Source organism: Triticum urartu, chromosome 1A (assembly GCF_056163025.1).
Source record: "Triticum urartu cultivar PI428250 chromosome 1A, HENAU_Tu73, whole genome shotgun sequence".
NCBI lineage: Eukaryota > Viridiplantae > Streptophyta > Magnoliopsida > Poales > Poaceae > Triticum > Triticum urartu.
This window is the reverse complement of record NC_141873.1, coordinates 33,860,536-33,884,262: the sequence shown is the minus strand read 5'-3', so window position 1 is coordinate 33,884,262 and position 23,727 is coordinate 33,860,536. Positions and strand designations below refer to the sequence as shown.

The 23,727-nt window shown below is 46.5% G+C and overlaps 3 protein-coding genes across 3 annotated transcripts; all 3 read right to left on the bottom strand.

The window, feature by feature from the left end:
* Window positions 1-3,869: 3,869 nt before the first annotated feature.
* LOC147988791 (B3 domain-containing protein Os03g0619600-like) lies at window positions 3,870-21,176 on the bottom strand. The gene is made up of 9 exons (XM_087535903.1): window positions 21,052-21,176; window positions 19,956-19,985; window positions 19,772-19,893; window positions 19,588-19,686; window positions 19,272-19,480; window positions 6,272-6,346; window positions 5,991-6,188; window positions 5,001-5,147; window positions 3,870-4,154 (listed from the first exon to the last, which is right to left on the bottom strand). The coding sequence occupies exons 1-9, from the start codon at window positions 21,174-21,176 to the stop codon at window positions 3,870-3,872; spliced, it is 1,290 nt and encodes a 429-aa protein (XP_087392029.1).
* LOC147988792 (uncharacterized) lies at window positions 6,728-8,102 on the bottom strand. The gene is made up of 2 exons (XM_087547296.1): window positions 7,667-8,102; window positions 6,728-7,391 (listed from the first exon to the last, which is right to left on the bottom strand). The coding sequence occupies exons 1-2, from the start codon at window positions 8,097-8,099 to the stop codon at window positions 7,345-7,347; spliced, it is 480 nt and encodes a 159-aa protein (XP_087403422.1). The 5' UTR covers window positions 8,100-8,102; the 3' UTR covers window positions 6,728-7,344.
* Window positions 21,177-22,297: 1,121 nt separating the features above from the next.
* On the bottom strand, window positions 22,298-23,046 carry LOC147988790 (uncharacterized). Its single transcript, XM_087547238.1, has one exon. It carries the CDS (start codon window positions 22,928-22,930, stop codon window positions 22,298-22,300), a length of 633 nt encoding a protein of 210 aa, XP_087403364.1. The 5' UTR covers window positions 22,931-23,046.
* Window positions 23,047-23,727: the final 681 nt, after the last annotated feature.

Below are 23,727 nucleotides of genomic sequence, written 5' to 3'. Positions count from 1 at the left end.
TAATTAAATAGAAAAGATGTAGAGAATTTGTTCTCTCCAATGATAAACTATAAAGATCAAATGCATCAGATGAAAGATGCCTGGAAATAATTTACCCCACTTGCGTCCACCTTTCCCAGCTTACCCATGGATAATTTACAGCTCCGTCCAATCAAAATTCTACAGCTACCACTGGCAAAAGAATAAAAGATCCACAAAAGATACAGCTACTTGTTGCCAGCTTGAGAGTTTCTCCATGAATCTTGCTAGGCTCTATTTGAGGTTGTTATGTGGTCTACACTAGCTTGATCTTCTTTTTAAAGTGGACTCGTGGAAAAGAAGAAAAATTCTACTTCTCGGTTGATGGGTAAATAAGAATAAATTCTATACTTCAATGAACGATGACCCTCTTGCAGGTCTTTATTTTGGGGGGGAATGTGGCCCTCTCATGTATCGACACATATTTTTTGAATTACAAGGAACTTATCTCAACTTCACATATAGAAAGAGAAAAGACAGTCAAACATCTATAATTTTCTTTTCTCCAAAAAGGAGGGTAGACCTCCCCTTTGCATCGGGTGATGCATGTAGCTAAACTAGATTATTGAAATTATTGCAATTCACCACAATGCTAAACATCAGTGCATATGGGGTCTAAATGCAAGGTTGGATATTATCTGAGCAACAAGAACCGTCGGCTTAGTGGTGCACTACTCAATCTTGGTACTAGTGGCATCCACCCAACGTTATCGCAAGAAAAGGGTATATCCCACTATACATTTTAATCTAATCATCTTGGTTACTGGATTTTCCTTTATAATTAATTAAAAGCTTAAAATTAACACAATGTATGTGCTCAAAGATGATAGCGTATCCAACGCAAGGGCCAAATGAGACTCAAACTCATGGAATACAAACAGTGTGTGCGATTTTGAGTTCGGCTGCTCAACTTGGTATCAACAAACCAAGCGGGTTGGACGTGTCCTTTTTTCATTATATAATCATGTATTAATATTCTGGTCACATACCACATGAGGGGCAAAATGGTCTTTTCAAGTGTCATTTAACACCGTCAAGTCCCAAAATGGACGGAAGTGTCATATAAGGCATAAATTTTAGACTCGGTGTTATATAGGGAAGAAAAGATATTTTTGTGTTAAATAGGGAAATAAATTTTAAGACGGTGTTAAATAAGGAATTCTCCCCAAGAAAATTGAGTTTTAAGAGAAACACATACTAGTTCATGTTAGAGTATATTTTGGTATATGTGTATTTGATAGTATAGGATTCATATCTCTCTCCTGCCTTATCTATACAAGGGCTTCTTGTCCTCCAAGACATGTACACAATATATACTCGCCCACGAGGCTTAGCAATACAACAACACTCCACCAATCTCCCCTCTAATACTTTTTTTTGGAATTTCTTCTATTATAGACAATCATGCCTTTTTTTTGAATCTTTTCCCTTTCAAGATTGCCAGCCTTATTTAGAAAACGAAAGAAGAAAATGTGCTAATATGAGAGTTTGCAAAGTATTGGAGCAAATGATGAATAGTTTGGGAAGACATGAATAGCATGCCCTGCAAATCGTGAACCAATCTAGGGTTTCTCTTTCCCGACCCTATCCCTTGGTGGCTAGGGCAAAATCTCCCCTCAAGGCTTTGCCGACGAGCCCGTGGATTCGTCTCCCCTCTGCCTGCCGCTCCAGCGACCGGTGCCGGGAGGGGAATCCCGGTGCGTCCGGTCCGGTTAGTAGTTTAGGTTAGGATTTTTTAGTCCTCACAGGTGAGATGCTCGGGCGGATGGAATCACTTCTTCTTCGAGTTTGACTTCCAGGCTCCGATCCTCCCCGAGTTCGTCCATCCGGACGTAGCCGATATATGCCGTCTTCTTGGGACAATGAGGTTAGAGTTTCTCGTCATTTGACAAGATTTGGTGTCAGGTGCTTTAGACCTATTCAAGGGTTCAACGACGACGACTGCAGCTCCAGGGTGCTGGTCCTTACGGGCACGTGCACGAAGACTTCCCGAATGTCATCGACAAGGTCAAACTGGCTCTGGTAAGGGAGCAGCGACAGCGGCACATCAGTGGCTCGTTCTGTCGGCGATAGTGGTCGTTCGTGGTCTTGGAAGCTCGATGTGATTTTTATTATGTTTGAGATACTTTGTACTTTTGATGAACTTTGATAATAGATCTGAATCATTTTTGTAAAAAAAAAAGAATAGTTCGGGAAGACAACTTGTGTACTGCTATTCATGTGTATCTTTGGCTACAGTAAGGTAGGCGTTGTTCATCATTCCTTCCAGGAAAGGTGAACTGATACTGTGATAGGATCAGACGATCAGTGATCGATGTCGGCAGTGCAGACTACGACCAACGTACGGTTGAGGTCGCAACTTAGTGCATCGACTAGCTTTAATTCTGTTCTGAAACACTGGAGTACGACATAGACGGACACATGCGCAGACAGGTACACCACAACACATACGGGCACACAAATGTGTTTATGTCTTGTGTGCATCTGTGAACACGGCACAAAATTCATTTTTAATGAAACTTTGTATGTCATTATTTTCTGGCATTATCTTCACCAACGAGCGAAACCGTTATCTAAAACCGGGCAAGGATTGAAGGTACAGGGTTTTAGAAGGTTAAGAGTGTTTTTTTTTTGCGGGGAAGATTTCATACTTAAAACCATTGTTTAGGATTTCAAATAAGCTTATGCCTATCAGTTATCCTAGAAGACAGTGTAACATTGTGTTCAACCTGATCCTCAAACAGGGAAAATTAAGAGGAGACTTGTATATAAATAAATTGTAACTAGCTTCTTCCTTGCAAAAAGGAAATAGGATTACTGAGCTGAACATCTAAAATCTAGTGCTCCCTTTGATCCGAATTAATTGACGTAACAGAGGGAGTAATATTTCTGAATTTCATGCATCAGCTGCTTTGAACTTGAAAGAATACATGGATTTGTACTTAAGAAGGAAGGTATATAGCATCAGCTACGTACGTGGAAAGGTGAGGTGGACAGCACCTACCTAAGTTCCTCTTATCCTACCCTATCCCGTACGTCAGCAGCCCCACAGTAGGTAAAATGTTGAGAAGACTAATATGTGGCTGCAGATCTCCGAAATATGTTCTACTCCCTCCGATCCAAAACAAGTGTCGTGGTTTCGTGGTTTCAGTTAACCAAAACCACGGCACTTATTCTGAATCAGAGGGAGTAGCTACTATAACTGTACAACACAAAACCATTGATTGATTTTGTGGTTTCAGTTAACCAAAACCACGACACTTATTCTGAATCAGAGGAAGTAGCTATTATAACTATTACAATACAGAACTGTTGACTCTCCTTGCCGTTCGGTCCGATCGTGTTGGCGCGATTCTTGCGACTTTGCTAGGTTTGTGCAGTTCAAAAGTGCATCAGCATGGCTAGTAGGAGCAGAGATGGGGGAAGGTGGCCTTTTGGTCCATGGAAAGCCAGCCCAAGCTACTCTGTATCCTGTCTCTGTTGGTGGAGAGAGGACACTTGCTCACGTATACCTCTTCCAGGTGACAAAAGCAGCAAGATCCCTTAAGGTACCAGAGAAGCTAGGCAGTACCACAAACCTTAAGTAGCAGTATTTATGTATATATACTGATGCGTGATGCATGTAGCAAATTTTCAACGGATTAAAGATCTTGCATGCGTTCCTATTAATTTTATTTTGAGAATTCATTCCTCAGATTCAGAAACACACATAGAGAAAGTAAGCAAAGCTTTCAAGATGGTTTTATTATATTTATTTGGTCCATCAGATTAGCCATAGCTCGATTTCAGAGTGCTAAACAGGAAGAGCATGCAGGTGCTAGCTGGCTCCCATCATTCTGTATTAGTAGAAACTAGAGAATGTCTCTGGGAACGACATGGACCTCCATGGTAATCTTCTCCTCGTTCATCGACTTGAGTTCGAAGAGGAGCATGTCTCTATCACCCAGGCCTCCTTCCCGCACTTCGTTCTCATGCATGAATTTGCCCCAACCACTAAAAAACATCCATCTGTTTGAGTTATTATTGCCTTTCCTGCAAGACATCTTGGCTTCCCAGTCCTTCCCGTTCGACTTGAGTATCACATCTGTTTTTTTAGCTGGAAGATGTATGGCATGGGCATAGTCTTGACCAAATTCCTGGTGCTTTGCAGATAGGAAAAAAGAAGTTAAAATGGTGGTTTGGTACATTATGTCAGTGAAGTAAGTAGACTTCTTCATGTAGGTAACCAGTTTAGTCAAGTGCCATTTCAAGAGAAATGTAGTTCGATGATATCCACGGTAACCTGGAGACACTTGACAATACAAATCATGCCATTTCAACAAAGCACAGGTCAAGAAGATAAGAACTAGTGAACTAGAGTATAATATGTACTACTGACTCTTTTTTTAGTGTAATCTCTACAACTGAATATGATAAGCCTAATATCTGTCATGTTTAATAGTCTACACCCCCTACATACCATAGAAATCTAACATAAAGCTAAAGGAAAAAAAAAGGAGTGTGAGAGCATACACATTACTGTTACTCCCTAAGAAAAGTCACATTCTTATATCCGCATCACTTAATTAAGTCTTTTTCTTTCACCGGCAAATCCCAACAAAATGGATTTTGTACTTGTATAAAGTGAAGCCTGCAAAGAATTGAGCTTACAATTTGCTTCTTCTGAAGACTGCTTGAGTTCAATATTGCTACATAAAGGGGTAACTTGTGTTAGGAAATATGCAAATTGTATTCCCATGAGGCCATAGGCCGATATATATACATGTACAGGTGTGGAACATATGCAGGAAACCCCTTATACAACGGGATAAATACAAAGGGGTACATGACTTATATTATAACTCTAACACCCCCCCTCAAACTCATGGTGGATGAACAACACTGAGTTTGGAGAGATAAAAGCCATGTTGTGCTCTAGTCTGAGCCTTCGTCAGGAAATCCGCCAACTGTAACTCGGAAGGCACATACTGAAGAGCAATAACCTGATCCTGCACACCAGCGCGCACATAGAAAGCATCAGAACCAATATGCTTGGTGAGCTCATGCTTCACAGGATCGTGTGCAATGCTAATAGCACCTGTACTGTCAGATAAGAGCAGAGTCGGTGTAGTGACAGAAACACCAAAATCCTGAAGTAACCACCGTAACCAAGTCACCTCTGCCGTCAAAAGAGCCATTGCTCGCAACTCAGCCTCGGCACTCGAACGGGAAACTGCAAGCTGTTTCTTCGTCTTCCATGCAATGAGAGAACCACCAAGAAAAACTTAGTAAGCAGAAAGTGAACGGCGATCTGAAGGATCACTAGCCCACGTAGCATCCGAATAGGCCTGAAGCTGTAAAGAACTGGAGCGAGGAAAGAATAGACGGTGAGAGATCGTGCCTCGAAGATATCGAAGAACACGAAGGAGATGACTATAGTGAACCGAGGTGGGAGCAGAGACAAACTGACTCAGAATATGAACCGGATAAGAGATGTCCGGACGAGTGACAGCTAGATAGACAAGACTGCCAACAAGATGACGATAACGCGTCGGGTCAGGGAGAGGATCACCATCAGTAGCACGGAGGTGAACATTGAGCTCCATAGGAGTCTCAACAACGCGCTCGTCAGTAAGAGCAGCACGAGCAAGAAGATCCTGGATATACTTTTCCTGGGATATAAAAAAGCCATCATAGGTAGAAGAGACTTCAATCCCAAGAAAGTAGCGAAGAGGTCCAAGATCAGACATAAGAAACTGCTCACTAAGACGGGCCTTTACAAAGGCAATATACTCGGGGTCATCCCCCGTGATGATCATGTCATCAACATAAAGAAGAAGAAGAGTCCGACCACGAGGAGAAAGGTGAATAAACAATGCTGGATCATGAGCACTTGCTAAAAAACCAGCAACAGTGATCACAGAGGCAAAGCGCTCAAACCAGGCGCGGGGGGCTTGCTTAAGGCCATAGAGAGAGCGACGAAGACGACATACCATGCCATCAGGAACAGAATACCCAGGTGGTGGCTGCATGTACACCTCCTCACGTAGCTCACCATTAAGAAAGGCATTCTTAACATCAAGCTGAGATATAGACCAGTGGCGTGCAGAGGCAACAGCAAGAAGTGTACGAACAGTGGTCATATGGGCCACAGGAGCAAAAGTCTCGTCATAATCACGACCATGCTCCTGCTGAAAACCACGAGCCACAAGACGAGCTTTGTGACGCTCAAGAGAACCATCGGAGCGAGTCTTAACCTTGTAGACCCACTTACAAGTGATCGGACGGACTCCGGGAGGAAGAGAAACAAGATCCCAGGTACCAGTGCGTTCAAGAGCAGCAATCTCCTCTGCCATCGCAAACTGCCATTCAGGATGAACAATAGCCTGACGGTAATAAGTCGGCTCAAGAACAGCAGCACCAGCGGTGGGAAATCCAAAGCGATCAACAGGTGAACGAGGACGAGAACGCAAGCCATAAGTAGGCTGAGAGGAAGATGATGACTCATCCACAGAGGCATCGACTGGTCGTGGACGACGAGTGTAATGCTGAGGAAAAGATGGAATAATAGAAGGAGGAATCGTCAAGGTAGAATCAAAAAGTCGCTCGAAAGGAACACCACCCTGTAGAGCAGCGGAAGGCTGTATATTGATAAGATAGGTGGATGTGGAGACGGCCTCAGCCCAAAAATGAGGCAGGAGAGAGGCAGCAATCATCAATGCATGAGCCGTCTCAAGAAGATGTCGATGCTTTCGCTCAGCCACACCATTCTGAGCATGAGCACCAGGACAAGAGAATTGAGAGAGAGTCCCGTGCTCAGCAAGAACACCACGCAACATCTTAGAGATATACTCGCCAGCGGAGTCAGCACGAAAAACATGAATGGGTGAAGAGAACTGAGTATGAACCATGGCAGCAAAACGCTTATAAATAGACAACACCTCAGAACGAGAAGTCATGAAATAAAGCCATGTGTAACGAGAGAAATCATCTATGAAAATAATATAGTATTTATGACCACCTTTCGAAGCGAAAGGGGCCGGACCCCATACATCAGAATGGACTAAATCGAAAGGACGCTTGGACACTGACTCACTATGTGAATATGGTAACTGAATCTGCTTGCCAAGACGACAACCCTGACACTCTAAAGAGACATCTCCTGAGACAGACCCCAGAAGACCTCGACGAACTAAAGAAGACAACCCAGAACCACACAGATGACCAAGTCGATGATGCCACTGCTGGAAGGAACCAGTAACGGAGGCGACAGAAGCGGAAGAACTGGCGATGGTGGTGGCAGCGGAAGGAACATGAAGCCAGTCCAACTCCCAAAGACCCTGAGAATCACGGCGGCGAGGGCCAGCCCCAACCAGAGTGTGCGTGCGACGGTCCTAGACAGAACAAGAGTCAACGTCAAGGATGACGCGACAACCAGAATCCGTAAGTTGACCAGCAGAAAACAGATTCATGGTAAGTCGAGGAACATGAGCAACATCAGGAACAGAATAAGGAGTGGTAAGATTGCCTCTACTAGCAACAGAAAGTGGAGTACCATCAGCAGTGAAAACATGAACATGAGAATCCAGTGATCGAAGAGAGGACAAAGTGGAAGAATGAGAAGACATATGAAAAGAAGCTCCAGAGTCCAGAACCCATGGGGATGTACCTGACTGTGTAGAGGGTGATTGCTCAGTGCGGGAAGCATCAGTCACAGAACCAGCAGTACCCGTCAAGGAAGAACCTGAAGCCGCGAGCAGACGCTTAAGTCTCAGAATATCCTGCTCAGTCAAAGCAATGGCTGAAGCTGTCGAGGTAGATGACGAAGTCCCTGAAGATGATGATCGAGCCTTGCGCAGGTGTTTCTTCTTCGTGTAGCACTGAGACTCAAGATGACCATCATTGTTGCAATAGTCGCAATGTGGACGGGGGCGACCTGAGCCTCCAGAAGGAGTGGGCAAGAGCGGCGGAGCACTCGAGCGAGAAGGGGTCGGTGCAGCAGGTGGCGTAGGAGCACGAGTAGCGAGCACAGAGGGAACCTCCAGCAAACCAGCACCACGTAAGCGAGTCTCCTCAGCACGAATCTCAGAAAGCGCCTCCATAAGAGAAATACGGCCACGAGCAAATAACTGAGCACGCCGGGGCTCAAACTCCTTACGAAGCCGAGACAGGAACTCATAGACGCGATGAAACTCCAAATTGGCCTGGACAGCCTGGCAACAGGGGCAGGTACGACACCCAGCACTGTGGAGAGAATCAAGCTGGCGCCAGATAGCAGAACTCTGTGCATAGAAGTCATCAACAGTAGAGTCACCCTGCTGAAGAGCATGCTCCTGACGGACAACAGAGAGGTATAAGGCATCACCAGAGGGCTGATAGCGCTGACGAAGACGGGTCCACATCTCCTAGAAATTCAGAAGCAAACTGAGGCAGAACACTAGCAGTGAGAACAGCTGCAGCACGAGCATCATAATCAAGCCACTGGGTGTAAACAGACAGAGCACCATGATACTGAAGGAAATATGCCCTAGAGGCAATAATAAAGTTATTATTTATTTCCTTATAATCATGATAAATGTTTATTATTCATGCTAGAATTGTATTAACCGGAAACATAATACATGTGTGAATACATAGACAAACAAAGTGTCACTAGTATGCCTCTACTTGACTAGCTCGTTAATCAAAGATGGTTATGTTTCCTAACCATGTTCAATGAGTTGTTATTTGATTAATGGGATCACATCATTAAGAGAATGATCTGATTGACATGACCCATTCCATTAGCTTAGCACCCGATCGTTTACTATGTTGCTATTGCTTTCTTCATGACTTATACATGTTCCTATAACTATGAGATTATGCAACTCCCGTTTACCGGAGGAACACTTTGGGTACTACCAAACGTCACAACGTAACTGAGTGATTATAAAGGAGTACTACAGGTGTCTCCAAAGGTACATGTTGGGTTGGCGTATTTCGAGATTAGGATTTGTCACTCCGGTTGTCGGAGAGGTATCTCTGGGCCCTCTCGGTAATGCACATCACATAAGCCTTGCAAGCATTGCAACTAATGAGTTAGTTGTGAGATGATGTATTACGGAACGAGTAAAGAGACTTGCCGGTAACGAGATTGAACTAGGTATGGGATACCGACGATCGAATCTCGGGCAAGTAACATACCGATGACAAAGGGAACAACGTATGTTGTTATGCGGTCTGACCGATAAAGATCTTCGTAGAATATGTAGGAGCCAATATGGGCATCCAGGTCCCGCTATTGGTTATTGACCGGAGACATGTCTCGGTCATGTCTACATTGTTCTCGAACCCGTAGGGTCCGCACGCTTAAGGTTACGATGACAGTTATATTATGAGTTTATGCATTTTGATGTACCGAAGGTTGTTCGGAGTCCTGCATGTGATCACGGACATGAAGAGGAGTCTCGAAATGGTCGAGACGTAAAGATTGATATATTGGAAGCCTATGTTTGGATATCGGAAGTGTTCCGGGTGAAATCGGGATTTTACCGGAGTACCGGGAAGGTTACCGGAACCCCCCGGGAGCTAAATGGGCCATGATGGGCCTTAGTGGAAAAGAGAAGAGGCATCCCTACATGGGCTGCGCGCCTCCCCCTTCCCCTAGTCCTATTAGGACTAGGAGAGGTGGCCGGCCCCCTCTCTCTCTTTTCCCCCTCCGCGAATCCTATTCCAACTAGGATTGGGGGGAATCCTACTCCCAGAGGGAGTAGGACTCTCCTGGCGCGCCACTCCTTGGCCGGCCAGCCTCCCCCCTCTAGTCCTTTATATACTGAGGCAGAGGCACCCTAGAACACACAAGTTGATCCACGTGATCTATTCCTTAGCCGTGTGCGGTGCCCCCAGCCACCATATTCCTCGATAATACTGTAGCGGAGTTTAGGCGAAGCCCTGCTGCTGTAGTGCATCAAGATCGTCACCACGCCGTCGTGCTGACGGAACTCTTGCCCTACACTTTGCTGGATCGGAGTACGGGGATCGTCATCGAGCTGAACGTGTGCTCGAACTCGGAGGTGCCGTAGTTTCGGTACTTGATCGGTTGGATCGTGAAGACGTACAACTACTTCCTCTACGTTGTGTCATCGCTTCCACAGTCGGTCTGCGTGGGTACGTAGACAGCACTCTCCCCTCTCGTTGCTATGCATCACATGATCTTGCGTGTGCGTAGGAAATTTTTTGAAATTACTACGAAACCCAACAGTGGCATCCGAGCCTAGGTTATTTATGTTGATGTTATATGCACGAGTAGAACACAAGTGAGTTGTGGGCGATATAAGTCATACTGCCTACCAGCATGTCATACTTTGGTTCGGCGGTATTGTTGGACGAGACGACCCGAACCAACATTACGCGTACGCTTACGCGAGACCGGTTCCCCCGACGTGCTTTGCACATAGGTGGCTTGCGGGCGACTGTCTCTCCAACTTTAGTTGAACCAAGTATGGCTACGCCCGGTCCTTGCGAAGGTTAAAACGGAGTCTATTTGACAAACTATCGTTGTGGTTTTGATGCGTAGGTGAGATTGGTTCTTGCTTAAGCCCGTAGCAGCCACGTAAAACTTGCAACAACAAAGTAGAGGACGTCTAACTTGTTTTTGCAGGGCATGCTGTGATGTGATATGGTCAAGACATGATGCTGAATTTTATTGTATGAGATGATCATGTTTTGTAACCGAGTTATCGGCAACTGGCAGGAGCCTTATGGTTGTCGTTTTATTGTATGCAATGCAATCGCGATGTAATGCTTTACTTTTATCACTAAGCGGTAGCGATAGTCGTAGAAGCACAAGCTTGGTGAGACGACAACGATGCTACGATGGAGATCAAGGTGTTACGCCGGTGACGATGGTGATCACGACGGTGCTTCAGAGATGGAGATCACAAGCACAAGATGATGATGGCCATATCATATCACTTATATTGATTGCATGTGATATTTATCCTTTTATGCATCTTATCTTGCTTTGATTGACGGTAGCATTATAAGATGATCTCTCACTAAATTATCAAGAAGTGTTCTCCCTGAGTATGTACCGTTGCGAAAGTTCTTCGTGCTGAGACACCACGTGATGATCGGGTGTGGTAGGTTCTACGTTCAAATACAACGGGTGCAAAACAGTTGTACACGCGGAATACTCAGGTTATACTTGACGAGCCAAGCATATACAGATATGGCCTCGGAACACGGAGACCGAAAGGTCGAGCGTGAATCATATAGTAGATATGATCAACATAACGATGTTCATCATTGAAAACTACATCTCACGTGATGATCGGTTATGGTTTAGTTGATTTGGATCACGTAATCACTTAGAGGATTAGAGGGATGTCTATCTAAGTGGGAGTTCTTTAATTAATTTTATTAACTGAACTTAAATTTATCATGAAACTTAGTACCTGATTAGTATCTTGCTTGTTTATGTATTGATTGTAGATAGATGGCTCGTGCTGTTGTTCCGTTGAATTTTAATGCGTTCCTTGAGAAAGCAAAGTTGAAAGATGATGGTAGCAATTACACGGACTGGGTCCGTAACTTGAGGATTATCCTCATTGCTGCACAGAAGAATTACGTCCTGGAAGCACCGCTGGGTGCCAGGCCTGCTGCAGGAGCAACGCCGGATGTTATGAACGTCTGGCAGAGCAAAGCTGATGACTACTCGATAGTTCAGTATGCCATGCTTTACAGCTTAGAATCGGGACTTCAACGACGTTTTGAACGTCATGGAGCATATGAGATGTTCCAGGAGTTGAAGTTAATATTTCAAGCAAATGCCTGGATTGAGAGATATGAAGTCTCCAATAAGTTCTATAGCTGCAAGATGGAGGAGAACAGTTCTGTCAGTGAGCATATACTCAAAATGTCTGGGTATAATAATCACTTGATTCAATTGGGAATTAATCTTCCAGATGATTGCGTCATTGACAGAATTCTTCAATCACTGCCACCAAGCTACAAGAGCTTCGTGATGAACTATAATATGCAAGGGATGAACAAGACTATTCCCGAGCTCTTCGCAATGCTGAAAGCTGCGGAGGTAGAAATCAAGAAGGAGCATCAAGTGTTGATGGTCAACAAGACCACTAGTTTCAAGAAAAAGGGCAAAGGGAAGAAGAAGGGGAACTTCAAAAAGAACGGCAAGCAAGTTGCTACTCAAGAGAAGAAACCCAAACCTGGACCTAAGCCTGAAACTGAGTGCTTCTATTGCAAGCAGACTGGTCACTGGAAGTGGAACTGCCCCAAGTATTTGGCGGATAAGAAGAATGGCAAGGTGAACAAAGGTATATGTGATATACATGTTATTGATGTGTACCTTACTAATGCTCGCAGTAGCACCTGGGTATTTGATACTGGTTCTGTTGCAAATATTTGCAACTCGAAACAGGGACTACGGCTCAAGCGAAGATTGGTTAAGGACGAGGTGACGATGCGCGTGGGAAACGGTTCCAAACTCGATGTGATCGCAGTCGGCACGCTACCTCTACATCTACCTTCGGGATTAGTATTAGACCTAAATAATTGTTATTTGGTGCCAGCGTTAAGCATGAACATTATATCTGGATCTTGTTTGATGCGAGACGGTTATTCATTTAAATCAGAGAATAATGGTTGTTCTATTTATATGAGTAATATCTTTTATGGTCATGCACCCTTGTAGAGTGGTCTATTCTTGTTGAATCTCGATAGTAGTAACACACATATTCATAATGTTGAAGCGAAAAGATGCAGAGTTGATAATGAGAGTGCAACTTATTTGTGGCACTGCCGTTTAGGTCATATCGGTGTAAAGCGCATGAAGAAACTCCATTCTGATGGACTTTTGGAACCACTTGATTATGAATCACTTGGTACTTGCGAACCGTGCCTCATGGGCAAGATGACCAAAACACCGTTCTCCGGTACTATGGAGAGAGTAACAGATTTGTTGGAGATCATACATACAGATGTATGTGGTCCGATGAATATTGAGGCTCGTGGCGGATATCGTTATTTTCTCACCTTCACAGATGATTTAAGCAGATATGGGTATATCTACTTAATGAAACATAAGTCTGAAACATTTGAAAAGTTCAAGGAATTTCAGAGTGAAGTTGAAAATCATCGTAACAAGAAAATAAAGTTTCTACGGTCTGATCGTGGAGGAGAATATTTGAGTTACGAGTTTGGTGTACATTTGAAAAATTGTGGAATAGTTTCGCAACTCACGCCACCCGGAACACCACAACGCAATGGTGTGTCCGAGCGTCGTAATCGTACTTTACTAGATATGGTGCGATCTATGATGTCTCTTACTGATTTACCGCTATCGTTTTGGGGATACGCTCTAGAGACGGCCGCATTCACGTTAAATAGGGCACCATCAAAATCCGTTGAGACGACGCCTTATGAACTGTGGTTTGGCAAGAAACCAAAGTTGTCGTTTCTGAAAGTTTGGGGCTGCGATGCTTATGTGAAAAAGCTTCAACCTGATAAGCTCGAACCCAAATCGGAGAAATGTGTCTTCATAGGATATCCAAAGGAAACTATTGGATACACCTTCTATCACAGATCCGAAGGCAAGACTTTTGTTGCTAAATTCGGAAACTTTCTAGAGAAGGAGTTTCTCTCGAAAGAAGTGAGTGGGAGGAAAGTAGAACTTGACGAGGTAACTGTACCTGCTCCCTTACTGGAAAGTAGTACATCACAGAAAACTGTTCCAGTGACACCTACACCAGTTAGTGAGGAAGCTAATGATAATGATCATGAAACTTCAGATCAAGATACTACTGAACCTCGTAAATCAACCAGAGTAAGATCCGCACCAGAGTGGTATGGTAATCCTGTTTTGGAAGTCATGCTACTAGATCATGATGAACCTACGAACTATGAAAAAGCGATGGTGAGCCCAGATTCCGAAAAGTGGCTTGAAGCCATGAAATCTGAGATGGGATCCATGTATGAGAACAAAGTATGGACTTTGGTTGACTTGCCTGATGATCAGCAAGCAATTGAGAATAAATGGATCTTCAAGATGAAGACTGATGCTGACGGTAATGTTACTGTCTACAAAGCTCGACTTGTCGCAAAAGGTTTTCGACAAGTTCAAGGGGTTGACTACGATGAGACCTTCTCACCCGTAGCGATGCTTAAGTCTGTCCGAATCATGTTAGCAATTGCCGCATTTTATGATTATGAAATTTGGCAAATGGATGTCAAAACTGCATTCCTGAATGGATTTCTGGAAGAAGAGTTGTATATGATGCAACCAGAAGGTTTTGTCGATCCAAAGGGAGCTAACAAAGTGTGCAAGCTCCAGCGATCCATTTATGGACTGGTGCAAGCCTCTCGGAGTTGGAATAAACGCTTTGATAGTGTGATCAAAGCATTTGGTTTTATACAGACTTTCGGAGAAGCCTGTATTTACAAGAAAGTGAGTGGGAGCTCTGTAGCATTTCTGATATTATATGTGGATGACATATTACTAATTGGAAATGATATAGAATTTCTGGATAGCATAAAGGGATACTTGAATAAGAGTTTTTCAATGAAAGACCTCGGTGAAGCTGCTTACATATTAGGCATAAAGATCTATAGAGATAGATCAAAACGCTTAATTGGACTTTCACAAACAACATACCTTGACAAAATTTTGAAGGAGTTCAAAATGGATCAAGCAAAGAAAGGATTCTTGCCTGTGTTACAAGGTGTGAAATTGAGTAAGACTCAATGCCCGACCACTGCAGAAGATAGAGAGAATATGAAAGATGTTCCCTATGCATCAGCGATAGGATCTATCATGTATGCAATGCTGTGTACCAGACCTGATGTGTGCCTTGCTATAAGTCTAGCAGGGAGGTACCAAAGTAATCCAGGAGTGGATCACTGGACAGCGGTCAAGAACATCCTGAAATACCTGAAAAGGACTAAGGATATGTTTCTCGTATATGGAGGTGACAAAGAGCTCGTCGTAAATGGTTACGTTGATGCAAGCTTTGACACTGATCCGGACGATTCTAAATCGCAAACCGGATACGTGTTTACATTAAACGGTGGAGCTGTCAGTTGGTGCAGTTCTAAACAAAGCGTCGTAGCGGGATCTACATGTGAAGCGGAGTACATAGCTGCTTCGGAAGCAGCGAACGAAGGAGTCTGGATGAAAGAGTTCATATCCGATCTAGGTGTCATACCTAGTGCATCGGGTCCAATTAAAATCTTTTGTGACAATACTGGTGCAATTGCCTTGGCAAAGGAATCCAGATTTCACAAAAGGACCAAGCACATCATGAAACGCTTCAATTCCATCCGGGATCTAGTCCAGGTGGGAGACATAGAGATTTGCAAGATACATACGGATCTGAATGTTGCAGACCCGTTGACTAAGCCTCTACCACAAGCAAAACATGATCAGCACCAAGGCTCCATGGGTGTTAGAATCATTACGGTGTAATCTAGATTATTGACTCTAGTGCAAGTGGGAGACTGAAGGAAATATGCCCTAAAGGCAATAATAAAGTTATTATCTATTTCATTATAATCATGATAAATGTTTATTATTCATGCTAGAATTGTATTAACCGGAAACATAATACATGTGTGAATACATAGACAAACAAAGTGTCACTAGTATGCCTCTACTTGACTAGCTCGTTAATCAAAGATGGTTATGTTTCCTAACCATGAACAATGAGTTGTTATTTGATTAACGGGATCACATCATTAAGAGAATGATCTGATTGACATGACCCATTCCATTAGCTTAGCACCCGATCGTTTACTATGTTGCTATTGCTTTCTTCATGACTTATACATGTTCCTATAACTATGAGATTATGCAACTCCCGTTTACCGGAGGAACACTTTGGGTACTACCAAACGTCACAACGTAACTGGGTGATTATAAAGGAGTACTACAGGTGTCTCCAAAGGTACATGTTGGGTTGGCGTATTTCGAGATTAGGATTTGTCACTCCGGTTGTCGGAGAGGTATCTCTGGGCCCTCTCGGTAATGCACATCACATAAGCCTTGCAAGCATTGCAACTAATGAGTTAGTTGTGAGATGATGTATTACGGAACGAGTAAAGAGACTTGCCGGTAACGAGATTGAACTAGGTATGGGATACCGACGATCGAATCTCGGGCAAGTAACATACCGATGACAAAGGGAACAACGTATGTTGTTATGCGGTCTGACCGATAAAGATCTTCGTAGAATATGTAGGAGCCAATATGGGCATCCAGGTCCCGCTATTGGTTATTGACCGGAGACATGTCTCGGTCATGTCTACATTGTTCTCGAACCCGTAGGGTCCGCACGCTTAAGGTTACGATGACAGTTATATTATGAGTTTATGCATTTTGATGTACCGAAGGTTGTTCGGAGTCCTGCATGTGATCACGGACATGAAGAGGAGTCTCGAAATGGTCGAGACGTAAAGATTGATATATTGGAAGCCTATGTTTGGATATCGGAAGTGTTCCGGGTGAAATCGGGATTTTACCGGAGTACCGGGAAGGTTACCGGAACCCCCCGGGAGCTAAATGGGCCATGATGGGCCTTAGTGGAAAAGAGAAGAGGCATCCCTACATGGGCTGCGCGCCTCCCCCTTCCCCTAGTCCTATTAGGACTAGGAGAGGTGGCCGGCCCCCTCTCTCTCTTTTCCCCCTCCGCGAATCCTATTCCAACTAGGATTGGGGGGAATCCTACTCCCAGAGGGAGTAGGACTCTCCTGGCGCGCCACTCCTTGGCCGGCCAGCCTCCCCCCTCTAGTCCTTTATATACTGAGGCAGAGGCACCCTAGAACACACAAGTTGATCCACGTGATCTATTCCTTAGCCGTGTGCGGTGCCCCCAGCCACCATATTCCTCGATAATACTGTAGCGGAGTTTAGGCGAAGCCCTGCTGCTGTAGTGCATCAAGATCGTCACCACGCCGTCGTGCTGACGGAACTCTTGCCCGACACTTTGCTGGATCGGAGTACGGGGATCGTCATCGAGCTGAACGTGTGCTCGAACTCGGAGGTGCCGTAGTTTCGGTACTTGATCGGTTGGATCGTGAAGACGTACAACTACTTCCTCTACGTTGTGTCATCGATTCCACAGTCGGTCTGCGTGGGTACGTAGACAGCACTCTCCCCTCTCGTTGCTATGCATCACATGATCTTGTGTGTGCGTAGGAAATTTTTTGAAATTACTATGAAACCCAACAAATACGTCTGAAGAGCCTCCTCATAAGCCAAAACCCTCTCATCATAAGCACGATCAGCAGCCTCATCAGCAAGCTTAGCCGCATCCTTGGCGACCTGATTAGCATCCGTAGGAAGAACCGATGGAGTTGGCGGAGTAGGGGCCACCAGAGGAACTGGACGTGGCGGACAGCAGACCTCGCCAGAAAGAACACCCCAGAGACGGATGCCACGCATGTGAATGCGCATAAAGCCAGTGAACTCGGTGTAGTTAGTACCATCAAAGATCACCGGACAGCGAGGGACAACAACATAGCCCGATGCAGCAGACATTTTTTTTGTGGGTGTTAGTCAAGGGCAGACGAACGTAGCAGACCAATCAGCCGAGATCCGGCGGCGTGACGAATCAATACGCCAGCACCACGTATCAGCAGAAGCAGCACCCGTAGGAAGTGGCTAGCACCACGTATCACCGGAGAGCAAAGTAGCACTACGTGGAGATGTAGCACGGATCGATGAGATCTTCAACTGAGGACAAACGGGTGATTGATCTGGAGGCCCGGTCCTGCCGTGGGCAGATCTGCAGGCAAGCAAACTCCTCCGAGATCGGCAGCTGGCAGCAGATCAGATCCAGAGGAAGCCGGCTCGAGCGGGGCCAACTCAATCCAGAGGAAAACCGGCTTGCTCGTGTTCGATCCAGGGAGACGGGACTGGGGAAGGAGCCGGCCTGAGTTGACCTGCAAGGGAGAGTAGCGGGCGTGGAGAGCCGCCGGCTACGATAGACAGAGAAATGGAGCAGCGGCCACAGAGGACGGCGGCGACGCGGGTTGGATCAATAGCACGAGTTGCAGCATGCAAAAAAAAAATTGACCTAGCTTTAATACCATGTTAGGAAATATGCAACTTGTATTCCCATGAGGCCATAGGCCGATATATATACATGTACATGTGTGGAACATATGCAGGAAACCCCTTATACAACGGGATAAATATAAAGGGGTACATGACTTATATTATAACTCTAACAACTTGGATCCGATAGCTTGCCATTTCTCATCAACTACCCTCTGCTGAGTAGTAGTTAGATTGCCTCTAAACGGTAAGATGAAAGGAGGGTGCTCAGAAGGATGAGTGTCACTGCCATCCAGACTATCAACAGGGAAACCATGAATGTTGCTTTCCGAGGAAGCATTTCCTCCTGCAGGTAACTTCAGATAATTAGAACAAAATATATAACCTTTCAAAAGGTTGGGAGTATAGCTATGTTTTCAACGATAGTATGATACCATGACCATGAGAAGGCTCCACTGTATTTACTGCTGAACCGAAATCATGACAAAAACCATGAATGATGCTTTCTGGGGAAACGTTTGATCATGTAAATAACTCAGATCATTAGAACAAAATTATAGAACCGTTCAAAAAGTTGGAAGTATGGCTATGTTTTTTATGATCTGGTTATCTACATGAATCAGATGATCTGGTTATGTATGAATCAGATGTGATAATCATTGAATAATAAATAGAACCTTGGATTTACTACTGAACCGATAACTGCATGGACCGTAAACATGGAACTTTCACTACCCTTCGATGGTACAAAGATGCACATATCTCCCACCTGCACATTGTTGTCACATACGAAGCCTAACCAATCACCCGCAAGCATGCGCTCGCCTTTTTCCATGTAGAACCTTGGATGCCACTCCTCGCTCTTGTCTGGAATTTGAAGTGTGACAGGCATCCCACTTTCATGTGGAAAGTGTGCAGCTTCAACTAATGTGTGTTCCTTCGAGATGATCTGGTTATGTATGAATCGGATGTGATAATCATTGAATAATAAATAGATAAACAAAACTCAGGCTGAATTCAGAAAAACATGTTTCAATTGTCCAGAGAAAAACATTTAATAAAGTGTTCTGAAGATCCACAAGAACTTGAAGATGGGAATTCCCCACTTATAATGTACACTAGGAACATAAATGTAGAGTACAACAGCAATCACACCAACATATTGTTCATATTATAAGCATGTGAGTTGCCGATTCAGTTTAGAAGAAGAAGAGTATTTTACCAGAAGAGGACGAGGTGATTGAACATCACAGTTTTTCATGACAGCCACGAATACAACAGTTTCAGGTTGAACTTTCTGGATAAGCGCATTTAGTCTCTCACTTTGTGCTCCAGATAGACAACCCCTAAGAATTATCCCGCAATCAGTTTCTGGAGGTGATTGCCCATCTTCTGGCTCCACAGACTCATATTCTAGAAGACTGCCATGTCCTGTACAAAATTTCACAGGTAAGTAATTTAAGGTTTGACACATACGAACATATTATCGGAGCTGCTTCAAATACGAAAATAAATGACGCATGTTTATTCAGTATTACCTTGGATTGGGACAATGTCAGGTCTTCCAAGAAGGAAATTATCATGCCCAGGGCCTTCATGTGGAAGATCATCCGACTCAATATCTTCATTGTCTTGTGCTGCAACAGAGTTCCATGAGTAAATTGAGCGGATTGTAGTGAGGGGTGACTATTAATTTGATGCAAACTGACCCTACAAGTTAACCTGAAAATTCCTGAGATGGAGAAGATGTTACTGCCCTCTTCAGTTGTTTTCCATGACGCCTCGAGGTATTGCTGTCACCTTCACCAGATCCATCAATCACAGGTGCAGCAGAGGACGAAGCTCTGTCTTTCGCACAGCGTACACAAATGTTATTTTTTCCGACCAACTCCATTCCCTTGCAGACCTTGCAAGGATTGCCCATCTCTCATAAGTCCTGTAAAATGGATCAAGCAGAAATTATTTCAGACAGCTACATTCAAGAAACTGGTAAAACGAACAACACATTTCGGCTAGCTAGTTAGAATACTAAATCTGTCTACCGCAGATTATATATCGCCATGCATGTGAAGTGAAGAAAATACAACGAAAACGAAGAAAGTAAACTGATTTCCAGGCTTAGAAGAACAAGAGACACATGACAGACTGAAGGAAGCAAATTGGTTAGAAGATACAGGTGCTTACTGTGGTGCTTCTGCCACAGCAGATCGATAGGAGGGAATGAAGGTATCAGCGGCAGTTGGTCCTGGGCTTAATATATGAAGATGGACAGGGGGAAATGAAGGGGTTTGAACGGCAGATTGTGAAGACGGATAGTGGGAAATTAAGGGATTGAACACCAGTCCAAGAGGTTCCAGAACTTATAGATAGTGAGAAATGATGAAATCGAAAGGCAGCCCAAGAGGTTCTTGGCCTTAATAAATTGGCACTACCTGTGTATACTGCACCACAAGAAAAAAAAAGAGGAAAAACCCTCTTTTTTTTTCTTGTTCCCAACACCCAGTCGTCGATTCAAAGCAAACTAGTTCGTGCACCACACATCTAAAAATAAATGCAGATTTAGTGCGCAAGTGTGCACAACAAAGCGATGAATTCTGGCGGAATGCAAGGGGGCAAACTCACAATTTTGGGTCGCTTTGAGCCAAAAAAAAATGGATAAAGAAAGGAAACCTCTTAGGGCATCTTCAGCCGCGCCCCCAACAGGCCCTCCCCGGGCGATTTTGCCGCGCCGGCGCCAAAAAAATGGCCCAGTCGCGCTCCCAGAAGCCCGTTTTTCGCCGGCTCGGGCCAAAACTGGTGCCGGCGGACCCAGGCCGAACCCGGCGCCTTGGGAGGCGCTTGGGGAGCCGGCATAAGCGAAAAAGGCGCGTGGGCCCGCCCTGGCGGCGACCCGAGGGCCTTTTCCCGCCGCTTCTTGACGCTTTTCCCTCGCATCTCTTCCGCTCGCTCGCCTTCCTCCCGCCATTCCCTCCCTTTCTCCCGCCAAACCCCCTCCAGCTCGCCTTCCAATCGCCGCCATGCCGCCGAAGAAGTACGCCATGCCGCGCGCGGCGGCAACCACGATTGGCACCGTGGCCCAGCCGAAGCAGAGGAAGCCGAGGGCGCCGCCATCGAAGCCACCGGGCATGTCGAGCGCCGAGTGGAGGGTGGAAGTTCAGCGACGCGACGCAGTCACCACCGACCGGCGGAACAGGGCCATTGCCAAGAAGGCCCGCGACAACGCGGCGCCTGCGGCGACGTCTTCCTCATCGGTCGACCACGCGGGGATGATGAATCCACCCGTCGTCAGCCACGCCCAGTACGCGCCCTGGGGACAGCAAGGCGTCGAATCTCCATGGGGATCGTCGTCGCCCGGCTACGCCGACGGCGACGCGCACGGGGGGTTCAACCCAAACGTGACCTTCCCCCATGGCCACCCCACGACGCGCACACCCTCGCCCGCCTTCGTCGGCGTGCAGTACCCTCCATACAACTACTCGCCGCCCGCCGCCTACGCGTCCACACCGACGCCCCATCTCCGCCGTGGACCGCTGCCCTTCTCGCACCTCGGCGACACGGACGACACAGGAGCCGACATGGACGACATCATCGCGACAGGATCGACCGCGGCCGCCGCGTCTCCCGGGTTCGCCACCCGGGATGAGGTAGTGGATCTCAGCGGCGACATGGAGGCCGAGCTCGGCTACGTCTACGGCGAGGACGCGCACGAAGCGCAGGAACCCGAGGAGGAGGAGGAGGAGGAGGAGGAGCCGGGTCCTGTTCCGACGAAGGGGCGCCAGAAGAAGAAGAAGCGGGCGGCTAGGTCAGGCGAACCGCGCATCAAGTGGACGTCCAAGGAGGAGGAATGCCTCGCCGAAGCATGGGAAGTCGTCTGCCTCGACCTGACCATCGGCGCGAACCAGAGCTTGGAGACGTACTGGGACCGCATCAAGGCCGAGTTCGACGAGCGGAAGCTCGTCAACCCGTACTTCAAAGGCGTCTACATGCAGCGCGGTTCCAAGGCGATGGCGAACCATTGGGGGCGTATCCAGTTGGCGTGCAACAAATGACATGGAATCGTCGAGGAGGTCGTGGCTCGCCCGGAGAGCGGCGCCAGCGTTGAGGATCAGGTACGCACGCCATTCGCCCGCATCTCTTCGTCGTCAACGCCCGCCGCCCGCCAACTGTTTGTTCCTCCGCGCAGCTGCTGCGTATGTTCACCATGTATCTGCGCGACAACCAAGATGCCGACTTCAAGCACCTCCACGTCTACAAGCGCATTGACAAGTGCGAGAAGTGGGCGGAAGTCCGACGTACCCTCGACAAGGCCAAGGAGACATACAAGCCGGACGCGACGACTCCGAGCGCGTCAGAGGGGCGGCCGGACGGCCACAAATTGGCAAAGAAGGGGAAAAACACCGACGCGGCAACCGCGCGAGTGCAGAAGTCCATCGAGCATTGCCTCGCCGACGCCCAGGCCCGGGCCGTCCTACGTGAAGAGAAGACCGAGGCGCGTTGGTCGTCGCTGATGAAGAACAGCGCCATCAAGCTCGACCTGCTCCGGACGAACGTCGCTGCGAAGAAGAGGAACACCGACATGGCTTTTCTGATGGGCGGGGCGGACATGCTCCAGAGCAACGACGAGCAGCTCAGGGCGTGGTACATGGCGGAGCGCGGCCTCATCCTGAACCAGATGCAGACGGCAACGCCGCCGACGCCGACGACGCAAGCTCCCGCGCCCACGACCACACGGACGCCAAGCCCGAATGATGCCTCTACATCGCCGCCCAGCAGTGCCGAAGCCGCGCCGACACAGCCCAGCACCGAAGCAGCTCCGACACCGCCGAGCCCGCGCACGCCGACTCCGCCAACGCCTGGAGCCGACCCCGCCGAGTGAATCATTGCGCACGCGAATTTGCGGCGTGCGGCGCTCTGTTTTTTGTAACGCCAGACTACGTCCGATCGCCGGATTTGTGGCGTCTTTTGAGAGCGGGAACGACCAAGTTTAAATTTCCCGCATCCTGAGCCGGCGCTTGGGGGCGTGACTGGGAGCTAGGTCGCCCCCAGGGGCTGAACTAGCGTCGGCACGCCCCCAGGCCGCTCTATTTAGGCGCCCTGGGGGGCCGAACGGCTGGAGATGCCCTTAGCCTCGGACGAGGAGGACGGGGGAGGCTAGCGCCGCCGCCGCTTGCCACCAGCCTTCGCTCCAGCACGACATCCCCCCCCCCCCCCCCCCCCAGCGTCGTACCCGTCGCCGCCATGTCCGGAGTCGGCACTGGGCACCGACCGGCCAATGGGACAGGCGGAAACTAGAGCGAAGGAAAGGGGATCGGACCATGGGGGTGACCTCTCAGTCGTGAAAGGAGAGTGACAATTGATGTTTTCCATTTTTTTAAGGGAATGTTCTCCTTTTTCTTTTTCAATTAAAGTTTTTCATAAGCTTGTCCAAAAAAAAGTTTGATGTAAGCATTTAGAAATTGATGTTTTTGATAAAGTACAAAAATGGACGCTCATATATACAAACAAACACTCATCCTAAAATAGTTCCACGAGTCATCTGCAACAATAGTGTTCGTCTAGTTTCTGATTCCTCTCATTCTCAGCAAGATCCTCGCATGTTCATACTCTCTCATTTACACTTCTACTACTAGAGTTCCAACTTAGCTAGTACTATTTGGGGCGCTCTGCATGATGCACGG

Excerpts from the sequence above, each read along its gene's own strand:
- LOC147988792 (XM_087547296.1), bottom strand. The coding sequence starts at position 8,099 with ATGGAGGCGCTTTCTGAGATTCGTGCTGAGGAGACTCGCTTACGTGGT. Across the intron at positions 7,392-7,666 it reads ATCACCCTCTACACAGTCAG|GACCGTCGCACGCACACTCT; the intron begins GTACATCCCCAT and ends TGTTCTGTCTAG.
- LOC147988791 (XM_087535903.1), bottom strand. The coding sequence starts at position 21,176 with ATGCCCGGTGGCTTCGATGGCGGCGCCCTCGGCTTCCTCTGCTTCGGC. Across the intron at positions 19,986-21,051 it reads GGCATGGCGGCGATTGGAAG|GACTTATGAGAGATGGGCAA; the intron begins GCGAGCTGGAGG and ends TCCATTTTACAG. Across the intron at positions 6,189-6,271 it reads CGGAGTCCGTCCGATCACTT|CAGGAGCATGGTCGTGATTA; the intron begins GTAAGTGGGTCT and ends CGTGGTTTTCAG.
- LOC147988790 (XM_087547238.1), bottom strand. The coding sequence starts at position 22,930 with ATGATTCACTCGGCGGGGTCGGCTCCAGGCGTTGGCGGAGTCGGCGTG.